The sequence below is a fragment of the Camellia sinensis genome, chromosome 3 (assembly GCF_055761805.1).
Source record: "Camellia sinensis isolate YWXY chromosome 3, ASM5576180v1, whole genome shotgun sequence".
Taxonomy (NCBI): Eukaryota; Viridiplantae; Streptophyta; class Magnoliopsida; order Ericales; family Theaceae; genus Camellia; species Camellia sinensis.
Genome location: NC_138963.1, coordinates 39,742,241 through 39,757,684, shown reverse-complemented (window position 1 = coordinate 39,757,684; position 15,444 = coordinate 39,742,241). Strand labels below are relative to the sequence as shown.

General features: G+C 31.9%; 2 protein-coding genes across 2 annotated transcripts; both read left to right on the top strand.

Moving 5' to 3' along the window:
- Positions 1–2,413: 2,413 nt before the first annotated feature.
- On the top strand, positions 2,414–5,386 carry LOC114296515 (putative small nuclear ribonucleoprotein G). The gene is made up of 4 exons (XM_028240818.2): positions 2,414–2,550; positions 2,668–2,690; positions 4,736–4,857; positions 4,994–5,386. Exons 1-4 carry the CDS (start codon positions 2,516–2,518, stop codon positions 5,054–5,056), a joined length of 243 nt encoding a protein of 80 aa, XP_028096619.1. The 5' UTR covers positions 2,414–2,515; the 3' UTR covers positions 5,057–5,386.
- A 6,017-nt stretch (positions 5,387–11,403) lies between these two features.
- On the top strand, positions 11,404–15,148 carry LOC114296502 (rho GTPase-activating protein 1). The gene is made up of 5 exons (XM_028240798.2): positions 11,404–12,191; positions 12,914–13,034; positions 13,277–13,396; positions 13,702–13,932; positions 14,353–15,148. Exons 1-5 carry the CDS (start codon positions 11,731–11,733, stop codon positions 14,911–14,913), a joined length of 1,494 nt encoding a protein of 497 aa, XP_028096599.2. The 5' UTR covers positions 11,404–11,730; the 3' UTR covers positions 14,914–15,148.
- The last annotated feature ends 296 nt before the right edge of the window (positions 15,149–15,444 follow it).

The window sequence follows — 15,444 nt, the reverse complement described above, 5'->3', positions numbered from 1 at the left end:
CTGGCTGACGTTTTTCTCTCCGGGATTCTGATCCCAAGTTTTCTTGTTGCAATTATCTTCGTCGACGTTAAAGTCAACATGTTTGCTATTTCCAGTAGGAATGTCGTTTCCAACCCTCTCTTTCTGTCCGTCGTTGGCCATCTATTCTCCTTTCTTTCCCACAGACGGCGCCAAATTGTGTGTGTCAATTTCTGACCACACTGCCAAACAGGTACTCAGCTGGAGAGCACCGGCAGAATAGATTAAGCCCGAACAACCTGTCACAGAAAGATAAGATTCCAGCAGTGGTTCGTCCACCCGGGGGCACTCCGACGATCAAGTTAATTATCTCTCAAAGATAGCAAAAGTGTTTAACTCACTATTCAGAATACAAAAAACGTACCTTAGACCTACGAGGGTGCCTCTCTTTTATAGCCAATACTGACATAATCCCAATAGAAGCCTAACTTCAATGGACTCTGGCTCAATGCTAATCCTGGACTGCCAGTTAGATTGGGATAAACTCTCTAAGAGTCTTATCTTTATCTAAACTGAAGTCCTCTCTCATTCTAGGACTTTTGTCCCTTATCCGCTTATCCCAGATTTCGGTATCTTTGCAGATAACCTACGCCTAGCTGAGATTATCTCAGCGTCACGACCAGGACACGTGGCACCTCGACTGGCACTTCGGTGCCACCTCGGCTAGCACTTCAGTGCCACCTTGGCCACGTGTTGTCATTCAAAAATTATGTCCCCACAGTTGTAAAACCTCATGATAATTCCATGAAGATTAAAAAACACTTTTGTTGTTGAACCTCTATGGCATCTCTCAATGACCATCCAACAATTCCCAAGAACAAAAGCTTTCCTGGATAATACTAGTTGATGTTTGATTAATTGAACGAGACATTACTTATTTTTCGATTTGATTAATTCAGCAAGATACTATTTTTTATTTTTTGATTTGATTAATTGAATGAAAAAAATTATTGTGTTCCTGACAATTTCTAGATTTTTTTTTTTTGATTTTATATATATATATATATATATACAGTGGCACATATTTTTTGTTCTTGTTTTGTTCTATTTGTAAATAACAACACAATAAAAATAATGATATTGATGATAATTGTGAGTTTTGATGGATAAGATTGGAGTTTTAGAGTGAAGAAGAAGATGAAAAGAAAATAATTGAAACCTAAAGAAGAAGATGAAGAGCATTGAACATACTGAGTTATTATTTTGGTGCAAATAGAATCACCCTAGAATTTCATACTCGATAAACCAAGTTCGAATACTACAAGCCTCAACTCAGTGGATTCTATTTACACTCATAAAATGTTTAATTGAGCTCAATTTTTCAGTATACTTTATTAAATTATTTAGGATTACAATTTATTCTTAGAATATCTTCTTCTTTTTTTCTCACAAATGACCCTTTTAAGGTACACCTAAATAAAACAAATTTAAAAATTTAAATTACTTTTGAAATTTTTTTCTTTTGTTTACGTACATACATGGAATATAATTAGGAAATCCGGCACTGGCGAAGGAGAACGGTGAAGGAAAATGAGAGTGGCGAAGGAGGACGACGAATATTTAGCCTGTTTTTCATCATTATTGTTCGGACTTTCAAAATCGAACAAAGTGAAATTGTTCGGTTCTGAAAGTCCGAACAATAATAACAAAAAAATAAGCTGAATATTTGCTTTTATGTAAAAAAAAAAAAAAACCAATAATTGTATTTTGATATTTATGTGAATACTTATGTCATCTTTAAGGAGTTGTTTCAAAAAATGTTTTGATTATTACTCTCATATTGTTTGATTTTGTTCAAATTTTCTTCTATTTGCAAGTAACAATATAATAAAAAATAATGATGTTGATGATAATGGTGAGTTTTGGTAGGATGGATTGAAGTTTTGGAGTGAGGAAAAAGAAGAAGAGAAAATAATTAAAGCTTGAGGAAGAAAATGAACAAATTTGAATAGGAATAATACGTATAATTGATTAGGGTATACTATGAGAAAAAAATTATTTTAATATTTGTCCTTATTAATAAATTCACATTATGGTATAATAAGAATTAAAATTTGAGTTGAGAGACAATTTTTGAGTTCAAATAGAATTACCCTCAAGTCAGCTCATTTACGGTGTATAATAAGCTTTTGTTTGGGAAGTTGATTGACTTTTTGGTCATTTTAGCCTAAGGCTAAAAAGTTAATCTGGGATAGATTTTGTAACTTTTACGAAAAAAAATAAAATGATTATAATTTAATTGTGATATTTTATTAATTTTTTAATTTATTTTACTTTTTTACGACTAAAAAAAGCCACTAACCTCATTTTAACCCATTATCAAACGAGGGCCGAGTAAATTGCGTTTCAGCCCGTTCTTCTTTGTCTAAAAGCCCGTTGGGCCACCATCCTTATTGGGCTACTAAGAGTATGAACCCACACACATTTCTCAGTGGTTTTCATTTTCAACACCTACCTCTCTCCTCTCTCTCTCTCTCTCTCTCTCTAGGGTTTCACCATGAGCAGGTCAGGCCAGCCTCCAGATCTCAAGAAGTAAGTCCTCTTTCTCTCTCTCACTCTCTCTCTTCTCAGTTCTAGGGCTTCTTCCATACAATCTTTCGTCATCAATAATTTTGTTTTATTTTTTTATTTTTTATTTTTGGTTGACAGATACATGGACAAGAAGCTACAGAGTAAGTTCTCTTCCCCATACTCGTGCACTTTGAATTCTTTTCTCTCCTTTACTTCTTTATATGACTATTTGTAGCTGTTTGGTTGCTGAGAAAACAAAAAAAATCAGTATATATACACCATACAAACTATTTTAACTCAATTTAACTTAGTTGAGATGGGGTGTGTTTCTGTTTGTTTGGAAATTGAAACAACAGAAGCAAATTAATTCATCTAATCATTGTTGCAGACGCAGGATTTCAGTTGTCAATTTGGGTTGAGATAATATGGAAGTTGGAAATTATATGAGAGAATTTTTAGGAATGGTTTGGACAAAAATTAATTTTTTTTTTAAAAAAATGAGAGAATAGTGTATTTAGAATAAACAAGAAGGTTCAGTTAGGGCTGCAAATGTGCAGCCAAGTAGTAGGTTGTTCTGCCTCAGCATTTTGTCCCCTAAAAGTAAATTTGGGTAAATTACACAGATCTCCTTTGAGATTTGGAAAACATACAAGTAGCGCTACAGTTTCGGTAGAATTACCCTGACCTCCCTTTTAGTAATGCTAAAAGGACCGAAATTAATGTAGATGCTATAAAGATACAAAGATAAACAATGTAGAATATACATTTCAATGTAAAAGAGATAATAACATTATTTTTTCGTCTATTTGACTAACGAATTATGGATAAAAAATGAGTTAAATGTTATATGAGAAGTATTTTCACAATCACAAGCATTAAAATGTATATGGTTAAGAAAATCACAATGGCAAGAAAAGGAGCCTTCTTACATAAAAACTTATGGACTTGGCAACTAGGCCCTTTGCATTTCAACTTGGCCATAAATTTTTAGTTCCTACAGACCTACGGTTTTGTTTTATCAGAGAGTAAAAATATATGGCCAATTTGACAAGCAAAGTAAATAGCCATTATACTTTTGTTGTTGGAAAAGTGTAACAATATGTTTCATGGGATCATGGATTGTCCTCGTACATGGAACGAGATCAGAAACATTAAACACTACGTGTTCTAAAATATGGTGTGATAGGGTTAAGCTTGCATAAATCGCACCCTTCTAAACACAATGATAGATTTTGATAAGGTTTTAACTCAATATTGCCCCTTCTCAGCCAAAATCTTGAATCCACCACTGCTAGACCATCACTAGACCATTGTAGTCGAGAATCCCTAGCATGTTAAACACTGACCATTATGACCATACCGATACCACAGACCAACTGGCAGTTGTACTGAAACCATTGTCACACAGCAAAGCTAATGTCAATTGAAGCCTTAAGTTTAAAATTTTGTTCTACAAATTGCTAAGATTCAAGAGAAATTGATAAAAATGATTTTTTGCATAGGATTGGGGGTTGTGTTGTGTGTATGCGTCCATGTGTATATAACATGATATAAATTAATGATGATAGATCATGAATCATGATTGCAGGTGAGTTTTAGTGCTTGTGTAGGTTTTAATGGATACTATGTGACTGTGTTGTAAACCCAAGCAGAAGTATGGCATAGATGTGTATATGGTGTAGGTGTGCTTCAACAATGTTAGAATTTCCATGAGGTGGGCTTTACTGGTTCCAAAAATGAGTTTCAATGGAGGTGGCGGTGTCACATATATAGAAGCATTATGACCTATTTTTTTACATTTGGTCCAACTTAACTCCACTTTCTCTAGATTTTTTTTTTTTTTTTCTTTTTTTTCCTCATTTATACCTTAATAAGTACCAAAAAAAATTGGATCACCAAATTTACCATTGTTGATGAGAGTGTACCATGTTTTAAAGTGTTAGTTATTAGCATTTTTGGTAACACTGAGTGTATCTTATTCAGTATTTATCAACTTCTAGTTGGTGAAGTTGTGACCACTTTCTGCAAACTAACGTAGACAAATATCCTTTGTTAAGTTCAGTTTGGTCCAACAGCTTCAACCATTGTTAAGTTCTTGCATTGTGTTTTATTTGGATTTACTTTATGTAACTGGCGGTCAATAAATTTCATAGTTTTACATAAGAAAAACTTGTATATTTGTTTTCACTGGTATTCTGCATTTCAGTCAAGTTGAATGCAAATCGGATGGTGGTTGGGACACTCCGTGGTTTTGATCAGTTTATGAATCTCGTGGTTGACAACACCATGGAAGTGAATGGCAATGAGAAAAACGATATAGGCATGGTGGTGGGTCTCTGTTGTTAAGCATTTTATCTCATCTTATTCTTCTTTTTTCAAATTTTGAAAAAAGGGTGAAATTGCCATTTTCTTATTGTATTCCCATTATCTCATCTTTGAAACTGGTATTTCTTTTCCTGTGCAGGTTATCAGAGGTAATAGTGTGGTTACTGTTGAAGCACTTGAACCAGTAAGCAGGGCACAGTGATTGCCGACTGAATTATTATTGGTGGAATGTAATATATAGTAGCATGCTCTTTTAGTATAATAGAGCTGCTAGTATTAAAAGGAAGAATGCTCGAGTCAAACCATTCTCAGCGGCTGATAGAAACGATAAATTTAGTGAACTTTTTATGGATATGACTTGTTTTGATTAGGATGTTGTTATGTTACCTTCACTCGACATAGATTACATGGGCACTTGCATATACTTGCACCTCGTATGTTAATTTGGTTGAGCTTGAGCTTGTTAATTTTGAACTTTAATCAAATCCTATTAATTGGGATACCATATTTAAGGTGAACTCTGTTATCAAAACCTATTGGGTTGTTGGATTTTTTGTTCATTTCCAATAACTTTAGAAATACTCTGATTGAAATTTGACTATTTTCTGCTCTTTGAATGCCTCATTTAGAAGAGAAAGCTAGTGTGAGTTTTTATTTTGTCTAGATGACTGAATCAATAGCCATGCAATGTCTAGAGAAGCATGTGTCAAAAGCTTGGTAGTGACTGTAATTGGTGGCTTTGGTAGGTGAGGCAAGGATGGTAGTGGTTAGTGGTGGTGGCTGATGGTGGGGTAAAAGGTGGTTGTGGCATGTGGGAGGGGGTTGGTTTTGATGGTTGTAGTGATTTTATGTTTTCACGAAAGTTTGTTTTAAAGTGATTAAAAGCATTTCCACTTACATGGCTAAAATTCACTGGCATGGCGAAAATTGTGTGTTGAAGTATTTGTTAATTGACAAAAAAAAAAATGGTGGAATTGGGACTAGATAGTGAATGGGTGCTAGTATAGCTAAAATGTATGTTAAGGCTTTGTTTGGGAACAGGTTAATTTAGTAATTTTTTAGTTATTTGGCTAAAATATAAGCTAAAAAAAATTAGTATGTTTGAGATGATTTTTTGACTTTTTATAAAAAGATATGCAAAAAGTAAAGAGAAAAGAGAATCTTTGACTTTTTGGTATGAGTTGTTGGTTTTTTGGCTAATTTAGTAACTTTTTGACTTATTGGCTAAAAAGGAAGTTGCCAAACGAGGTTTTAAGTGATGATACTCTTGCCCTATAAGAAATCGCAACATGATTAAAATTGTGTTAACAATATATTTAAAACACTCACAATTAGCAAACTTTTTTTACTACTGACCCAATTAACAATATGTTTAAAACACCCATTGAAAATAAAAAATAAAAAATTGTTAGACTTTACACTAAGAGCATCTCCAACGGTAATAGGCATTTTACCTATCTAAATATTACTATAAAGTATATATTTTATTTTGCCTATCAACTATTTCATGTTTCTACTCCAACCATGCTCTTTATTTTAGCTATTCATCTAAATACTATTAATTTTATAAAATGTCACATCAGCAACAAAGATGGAGGGAAATGATCCTAATGATTAAATATATTTTGCCTAGTCTTGAAGGCTAGCTACATGTAGCTAGTGAATGTGAGTTGAGCTAAAATGCCTAATCATATGCCTAGTGCATTGGAGTTGAAAAAAATGAATTATACTAGGCATTTTGACTAACAAGCATGATATGCCTAGTGGGTTGGAGATGCTCTAACTACTAATGCTAATGAATCCATTGGAAATATTTTAATGTTGTATTTAGAGCATGAATTTAGGTAGGGAGATGGAAAGAAAAATGGAAAATATAGCTAAAATATAAACAAAATATTACTACATTTTATTTATATTTTACACATTTTTTCTTATTCTTTCTAAATTTCTGCTGAATTCATACTCCAAACACAGTTTAAGAATTACAACAGTTACAAGTTTTTTGTCAGCTGTTAAAAAATAAACATGGACAAGAAATGTAGTGTAATTTTTGAAACATGGGTTCAATATTAAACCCAAATCCTGGGGAATTTCTTTATAATTTACTTTTATTTATTTATTTTGAAGTTATGAGTATTGTGGAGAGCAAAAGTTAGCCAGCTGCCCGCCTATTAGTGTTTGAATTTTAAACAGTTGCCGTTTGGCTCTCTCTCTCTTTCTCTCCAAAAGAACAAAACTTTGATGCATGGGTATGCCCTAATTTTTCCTTTTCGTTTCTTTTACTTCATTATGTTTTCCATACTTTTTCTACAAACCCCAACACAAGCAACAAAACTGCATTGTTGTGAATATGATGTGTACTACAAAGTATAGGAAAAAGGAAGAAGAAGAATCACTCTGTTTGATTTTGAAGTTTTTAAAAATAGTTTTTGAGTTTTTATTTTGTACCTTTTAATATTTAATTTTTTTTTAAAAAAAAAATTTAGATTTATTTAATTTAGATACACTTAAAAATATATATAATTTGTGAAATAATTTGTTAAAAATTCACTAAATACTAAAAAAATATAAAAATTCACTAAATACTAAAAAAATATAAAAATTCAATACTTTTTGTATTCTTTAAATTTTTTTTAATTAAATTTCTTACATCTATATTAGATAAATCTAAAAAGGAAAAAAAAAATTGATCAAAATATTAAAAAATTCATTAAAAATAATATATATATATATATATATATATATAATTGAAAACTCAAAACCAAACAAAATATGTGATCTATTAGAGTCACGACGAAATATTCATAGAGGCTTATGTAATTTTAATTATTTATGTTTTCTGTCTACTTTACTAATTTTTTTTCTTATTTATCTCTTAAACATTTCTTCCTCATTTGATTGCTATATGTTTTTTTAGTTCACTTATGTTTTTCATATTGTTTGTCATGTTCACATCCTTTTTATTTATTATTTCTTTTTTTACCCAAGTTTCTAGTTTTTACACTTATAAACTAGATTATTTAGAAAAAAATTCAAGTGATTTTTTTTAATTGAGTAAAGATATTCACACTTAAAAATTTATAAATTAAACTATTTTCTCTCTCACATAGAGAGAGTGAGACCTACTCTTCATAATGTCTATAAAAAATCAAAAATGTTAAGAACACATAAAATTCTACATATTAAATCCTTGTTCTCATAAGGTTAGGTTGTTTTTTGAATTTAGGATTTAAGGAACGATTTATATAAGAAAAAGAAAATATAAAAGAAAGTGACAAAAAATTATAAATTCTTATTTCATTTATTTTTCCCTCCACAAATTCCTTATAAAATCTAATACTCAAACAAAACTTTAGGGAGCGTTTGATTCACCATAATAATATAGGAATAAAATGGTCATTCAATCAATATATCTAATCTCATATTTGGTTTGGTATAAATAAAAGAAACTTTCACCATTAACCTTTAAGAGAAGGAAAATGAGTGGGAGCACTGAGTGGGAGTACTAATTAGTACTCCCACTAATGATGTGGCAGTAGATCTCACCATGAATAATTTGATGTTTGAAAAATGTTTTGGTTTTAGTGTTGTATTTTTTTTTTTTTTTTATTGAGTGTCATGTCATTAGTGGTCTTTTTAGAGACCTAAAATTAGTGGTCTCTATCATTGTTGGTATTGATGACTGCCTAATCACTCCATACATTTTTTTATTTTAATTTATTTATTTATTTACTTATTTATTTTTTCTACTTGCTCTTCTTTTTATTCTATCTTTTTGTGATTTAAAACACTATTTAATGTGTCTCTTACTCTGGACCACATTAGAACCAATTCAAGATTTTCAGGTGGCTTCAATTTATAAAACCAATCCTTAAAGCAATGGTTTCTTTTAGCAATACCAATAGGGAAATACTATATTCTTATATATTATTTTAGTGAACATTTTGTTTTAAAATAATAAATCCCAATACAACTATCTTTTAATATATATATTTTTTCTATTTATATAGCATTACTCATAACAATATATCTGTCATCATCCATCTTGTGTTTTTATTGTCAATCCACTAATGGACTTGATAAATAGATGATCTGGACTACAACTTAAGTGGTCATGAGAAATACTTTGGTGACAAAGAGCTGAGATTTCAATTTTAAGTCGAGTAGCGTCGACCTAATATAATAATCTAATTTTATTAACTCGTTAACAACCTACCTTTAGGAGTGAACACAAGTTGGGCTTGGGCAAGTTTGGGCTGGGCCCATATTATATAATAACATTCGAAGTCATTTTTTAAACTCGACTCGACTTGAGATCAAGCTATAATTTATTAACAAGATCGTCTAAAAACAAAATAAAATAAATCTAAACCCCCCACATGGCTTAAATATTGTTTAATTTACATAGTTTTTCCATATTTTAAAATAAAAAATTATAATTTATTTAATTTATTCACGGCTGTTAGTTTAATTTTCATAACTAATTTTTTTACATATCTAGTAATACATAATTTATGATTATAAAAAAATAAAATTAAACAATGTAAACATACTTGTAGATATGTGTATTTATAAAAAAATATATTGCATAATATAGTTTGTGGAAGGAATAGGGAAATTTGAAGCACTCTTTTCAAACACGATTCATTTTATAATTGAACTTAAAAAATTTAAACAACTTGACTCTATGAATCTAAATTATAATTTTAAATTGTATAAATTATAGACAGGTTAAGCAGATTTAGCAAACCATCGAGTCCATGTCCACCCCTTGCTTATAGTGTGAAAAATAAGAAAAGAAAAGAAAAATATGTGACCTCAAGACTTGATTTGGCCCTCAATCAACAATGAGTTAACAGTAGTAGTGGGAAAAATGATTTTAGGTTGCATTCGCCACATTTAATATCTTTCATGGCCCATAACTTTACTTTTTTTAGGGCACAACTTTTGAATTTTACTGTGGGGAGCTATTGGCTTGTCCCCATTTTTGGAAATATGAACTATAAATGGTAGAAATAATAATCATTACTTCAGACATAAAATGCCACTAATGTTTCCACGCTAATCTTTTGTCATTATCCAACAACTTTGCAAATTGATAGACATTAATAAACATGGACTTGCTTGAATAAATGAACACAATTATTATATCTCAAGCCTCTTTTTTTCTCTCTAAAAATCATATAACGGTTGAGAATACAATCACATGTAGTGTTTTTATTTATTTATTTATTTAGAGGGTGTCATTTTGATAGTTGGTTTTGAGTATTTGAGTTTTTTTTTTTTTTTTAATAAAAAAAAGAATATTTCAACACCGCAATTTTTGGATTTTTTTTTTTAAATTGAGTTTTGTATGAGAATAATTTTTTTGGACTAAGAAGTTTTTAGGAAAAATATTACAGTATTTTTATTATTTCATAAAATTTCTAGTAAGTGCGATTAAAATATTAATCAACCTTCTTATGACATAGCATAAAATCCAATTATGGCTTTGTTTGGCAAAGCCTGTTGGGGCTAAAATAGTCACTAAAAGATAAAATAGGCTAAAAATATCAATAAGATAAAATATTACATCCAAACTATAAGCATTTTATTTTTTCTCTAAAAAAAGTCAACACAAATGAACTTTTTAATTCTAAACTAAAAAAATCTCAACTCAAAAAAGTCAACTAAAAATATTTTTGCCGAACGACAAATATATCTCACAGGCTTCTTAAAATTTTTAAATTTGAGAGGAACTCAACGTGTTTTTTATGATCACATTCTAAATAAATTCTTAGTGTGGAACTCTTGGAAAATTTTAATATATGCACGTTTAAAAAGGATATACCATATATACTTATAGTTGTCATTTTTTTTAAAACAATTATGATTAATTTTCTTCTTAAATTATAATATAATATTATTTTAATTATAACTCATAAATTCATTAAAAATCCCTTATATTGTATTTATTTATGATATTTTTTATTTTTTCAAATTATAACTTAAAAAATATAAAATTATATTATAATTTTTTTAATTATAAAATACATACACTAGACACCCATACTCATTTCCGTAACTTCTAGATGCCCTCTCTCCCTAGGGTTTGTTTGGGATATGGGTTGAATTTTTAGCTATTTTAAGTCTCGTTTGGCAAGGGGTGATCTTAGTCGAAAAGTTAAAAAGTCACCAAAAAAAATAAAAAAAATAACAGCCTATACCAAAAAGTTAAAAACTTCATTTTCTCTCTATTTTTTGCACATTTTTCATAAAAAATCAAAAAATCATCCTAAACATACTAATTTTTTTTACCTCATATTTTAACCAAAAAGTAAAAAGTTACTAAAATAGTATGTTCCAAACAAGACTATTTGGGATAGACTTTTTGACTTTTTAATTTTTGTGAGAAAAAAATATAATAATTATGAATTAGATATAATATTAAATTAAAAAAATTATTTTATTTTATTTTATTTTATTTTGACTGTTTTAACCAAAAAAAAAAAAAAAAAACCTGAATTTCTTTCTTCCCAAACGAGCGCATAATGTACCACAAGTTGCTCTCTCTCGTCACTACCTTTCCTTTCACTACTTCCCATTCTTTAGACTCCTCCAAAGCAAAGCCAGCCAAGCTTGAAAAATCCAAAGTATACATACATGTGTACAAATGTGTATCTATAAAGCATAAGAAATCATTAATCAATGTTGATGTTCACCTCTCACCATCCACACCACCTTTCCTTCATTCCAACTCCACTCAAACCTCTCTCTCTCATTTGTAATTGTACCCAGTTCTCCAATCCCTCACTCCTCTCTATAATCTACTAATCTACCAACCCATCTCAAAAATAAAAAACAACCCATATAAAAAAAATTCAATTTTTGGAAAATATGACTGAAATACTCCAATCGCCATCTCATTTGCCTTCTTCTCCAAGCTCCTCCATACTTCACAATGATGGGTTACACCAACAAGCCCATCTCAACCATCACCCCCTTTTTAACAGCCCCACCTCGTACTCTCTACCCGTATACAGGGGAGGAGATACAGAAGAGGTGGAAGAAGGAGGAGGAACTAGAGAGAGAAGAAAGAGGAGGAGAGAGAAAGAGGAGGGTGGAGATCAGCTGTCCTTGTTGGCCGTTGTGGTGACTGTGTTTAGGAAGTCGTTGATTGCTTGCAGGAGTGAGAATTTTGGAGGCTTTTCTTCTTCTTCTTCGTCTTCTTCAATGGAGATTGGGCAGCCTACAAATGTCAGGCATGTAGCCCATGTTACCTTTGATCGATTCAATGGGTTTCTTGGTCTTCCTGTTGAGTTTGAACCTGAAGTTCCCAGAAGGCCTCCCAGTGCTAGGTCAGTTTTGATCTTTTCTGGGTTCTTTTTCTTTTTCCTTTTTTTTTTTTTTGATGAGAATTTATTATGGAGTTTCAAAATTAATTACATGGGTCATGGTTTTCTCTCTCTTTAACATTCTTTAATGGGATTCACATTGGGCAGTTTGTTTTGTTTATTGTTTTCTGGATTGAAATTTTTTGATGGTCATTTTGCTATTTCATTGGATTCTTTTATTGGAAATCAAATAGGAGTAGTAATTTTCTTATATTCATCTGTGAGAGAATGATTTTCTTTTTTTGTTTTTATTGCTTGTTATGCCACATTTATCAGTATATCATTGCCAATAAAAACCAAAAGGAAAGAAAAAAAGTTTAGGTAGACAGCATTTTGTTTTCCTTTGATTGTGTTTTTCAACCTTAGTTTGATTGTGAGCAACTTATTTTACTGCTGATAAAATTTCACAAGTCCAGAAAAAAATATTTTAAAAAATGTAGTCTGCTACAGTTTTGCGATCAACTGTGTTATTCTTATATTTTTGTCTATCGGATACAGTTTTATGGAAATCTATTATATATACACATAACAGAATTTGTGCCTGCTTGCTTTCATTGGTACCTGTTTATGAGAGTGTGAAAATTTGTTGCTTGCTATCCTTGTTTTCATTCCTGATTAAAATTTTGTAGTGTTGCACATTTTCATTCCTATTGGAAATATTGACAAATGATGTGTGTTATCTGCAGTACAAGTGTTTTTGGAGTTTCAACGGAGTCGATGCAGCTTTCATTCGACTCCAGAGGGAACAGCGTGCCGACAATACTTCTGATGATGCAGAGACGCTTGTATGAACAAGGTGGCCTACAGGTATGTGACTGCAGAAGATATGTACAGAAATGAAATATAAACTAACGTGTCTAGACTAGAACCTACCATTTTAAAACAAAGAAACTATGAAGGTGGCATTTAATTACAAAATTGGTAAAGAATTCTGTACGAATAGAGTTTTCATGTATATTTAGGCATCTCTTGGCATACAATGGCTTAATATCTACTCTGCGGTTTTACTGTTGGACGTGAAAATTTGATCTTCGAACTTCAACACGCAGGCAGAAGGAATATTTAGAATAAATGCTGATAACAGCCAAGAAGAGTATGTTCGGGAACAATTGAATAGTGGGGTGGTGCCAAATGACATTGATGTGCACTGCTTAGCAGGCCTTATAAAGGTAATTATTTTTTTCTTTGCAATGCCATCGCCATTAATATTCATTCATTTTGTTTGTTGTAGCCTGAGATAATGGGGAATGGAGGAACTATTTTGTTTAATCTGAACTTCATAATCCCAAAATCTTGTTTTCTTCTAATTCCAAAACAATGTTTTCTTAGAAACCCTATTTCAAATACTATTCAATTAAAGCCATAAAATCGTGTGCATAATATTCTGCTCACAAATTTTGTTTGTGTAGCATCTCTTCTTTCCAAAGAGTGGCATTTTGTTCTAATTTGTGAGAGTTTGTGTGGTTTTTTGTAGGCTTGGTTTCGAGAACTACCAAATGGGATTTTGGATTCCCTGCCTCCGGAGGAGATAATGCAAGCCCAGTCAGAATCGGAGTGTGCTCGGCTTGCGAGGTGCCTTCCACCAACAGAAGCTGCTCTTCTGGATTGGGCAATAAACCTAATGGCTGATGTTGCTCAGCTTGAAAATTTTAACAAAATGAATGCTCGTAACATTGCCATGGTGTTTGCGCCAAATATGACCCAGGTGAGTATGAACAAACACTTAAATTACAACAAATGTATGATGTCAGATGACTTTTTCATTTTTCCTCAAAGGTCATCATAACATGGATTCAATGAACTATTCGCCATACTAAAAAGAACATGAAAAGGAAAATAAGTATTAGAGACTTGTGTTAAAATTTGGAATTGGTTGAAAAGAGATTGCAGAAGACTATTTTGCTATGAGCTGAAGTTAGTGTATCAACCTATTATCCATGTCAATGTTGTCAATGACATAATGAGGTTATGCTTTCAATTTATGCCGAAATTTCACTTGACAAGTGTTCAAATTTACGAGTTTGGCATGGTTTTCTGTTAAATTAATTCCTTTTGGTTTTGATGATACGGTCAGTTTAGTGTGTATGGCGGAATGAGAATTTCAATAATTGACTGCTAATTGCAGATGGCAGATCCCTTGACAGCGTTGATGTATGCAGTTCAAGTAATGAATTTTCTCAAGACTCTTACTGTCAAGACAATGCGAGAAAGAGCAGACTCTGTAGTCGAACAGCCTCATACATCCCAAACAGATCCTTCTGATGAAAATGGACACCACAGCTATCCGCAGTCATTGTTTAACGAAGTTGATGACGAGAATGAAGAGGTGCAAGTCTTTTTCACCAAAGAACCCTCATCAGAAAGCTCTGCTCACCGTGTTGATGGTGACTCAAAAACTGAAAATGAAACTTATGGTGGAAAGGGTCATTCGGCTGATAACTGCCCTCGGGAGTTTACAAATGACACCCTGACAGAGGGTGGTTCTAGCAGTCCAAATGGAGGGGCTCAACTGAACACTCGCAAGAAGAAAACCGGCCAATCTAGTAATACGAATATCAAGAGAGGACCCAAAAAAGTAAATGAAAGGGTCGTGGTTCACGTAGCAATGCCAATGGAGAAGAGCAGGGGAACCGCCATTGCTAGCCGTTTAAACTCAAGAAGAGATAGGGTTGAAGCATGGCGGTGAAGGGTGTTTTTCTTTTTTAAATGGGAATTGGGATGGAGTACTTACTGACTGGTGGAGAAGTCAGATTTGTTTTTCAACTGGGGATATTGTGTACGGTTCATTTGTGTTTATGTATGTTTCTGGGTGGTCGAGTTTGTTAACTTGTTTGGTTTGATGTTTAACCACTTTTTTAGTTCATATTTCACTGACAATGTCCTGTTTTTCAATATTAACAGCTCCTTACCTGTTTGTATAATTTCTCCATACTAATATCGACTTACACTTCGTTTGTATTATATGAGAAAAAAATTTGCACAAAAAATTGAAAAATATATTCAAAGAAAACTTTGATCATGGCCTTGAAAATAATAGTGCTAGGGGTTGTGGTGGGAGTTAAGGCCATGCATAATATCGTCAAAATTGCATCGAACTGAGTTGAACCGCGCATTTTTTCGCTTTTGACATGCGGGTGCGAGTCGGCACGGTGACGGTTTATAACAGCCAACCTGTCATATACCGACCCAACTTGCTGTTCCATTCTAGTTAATATGT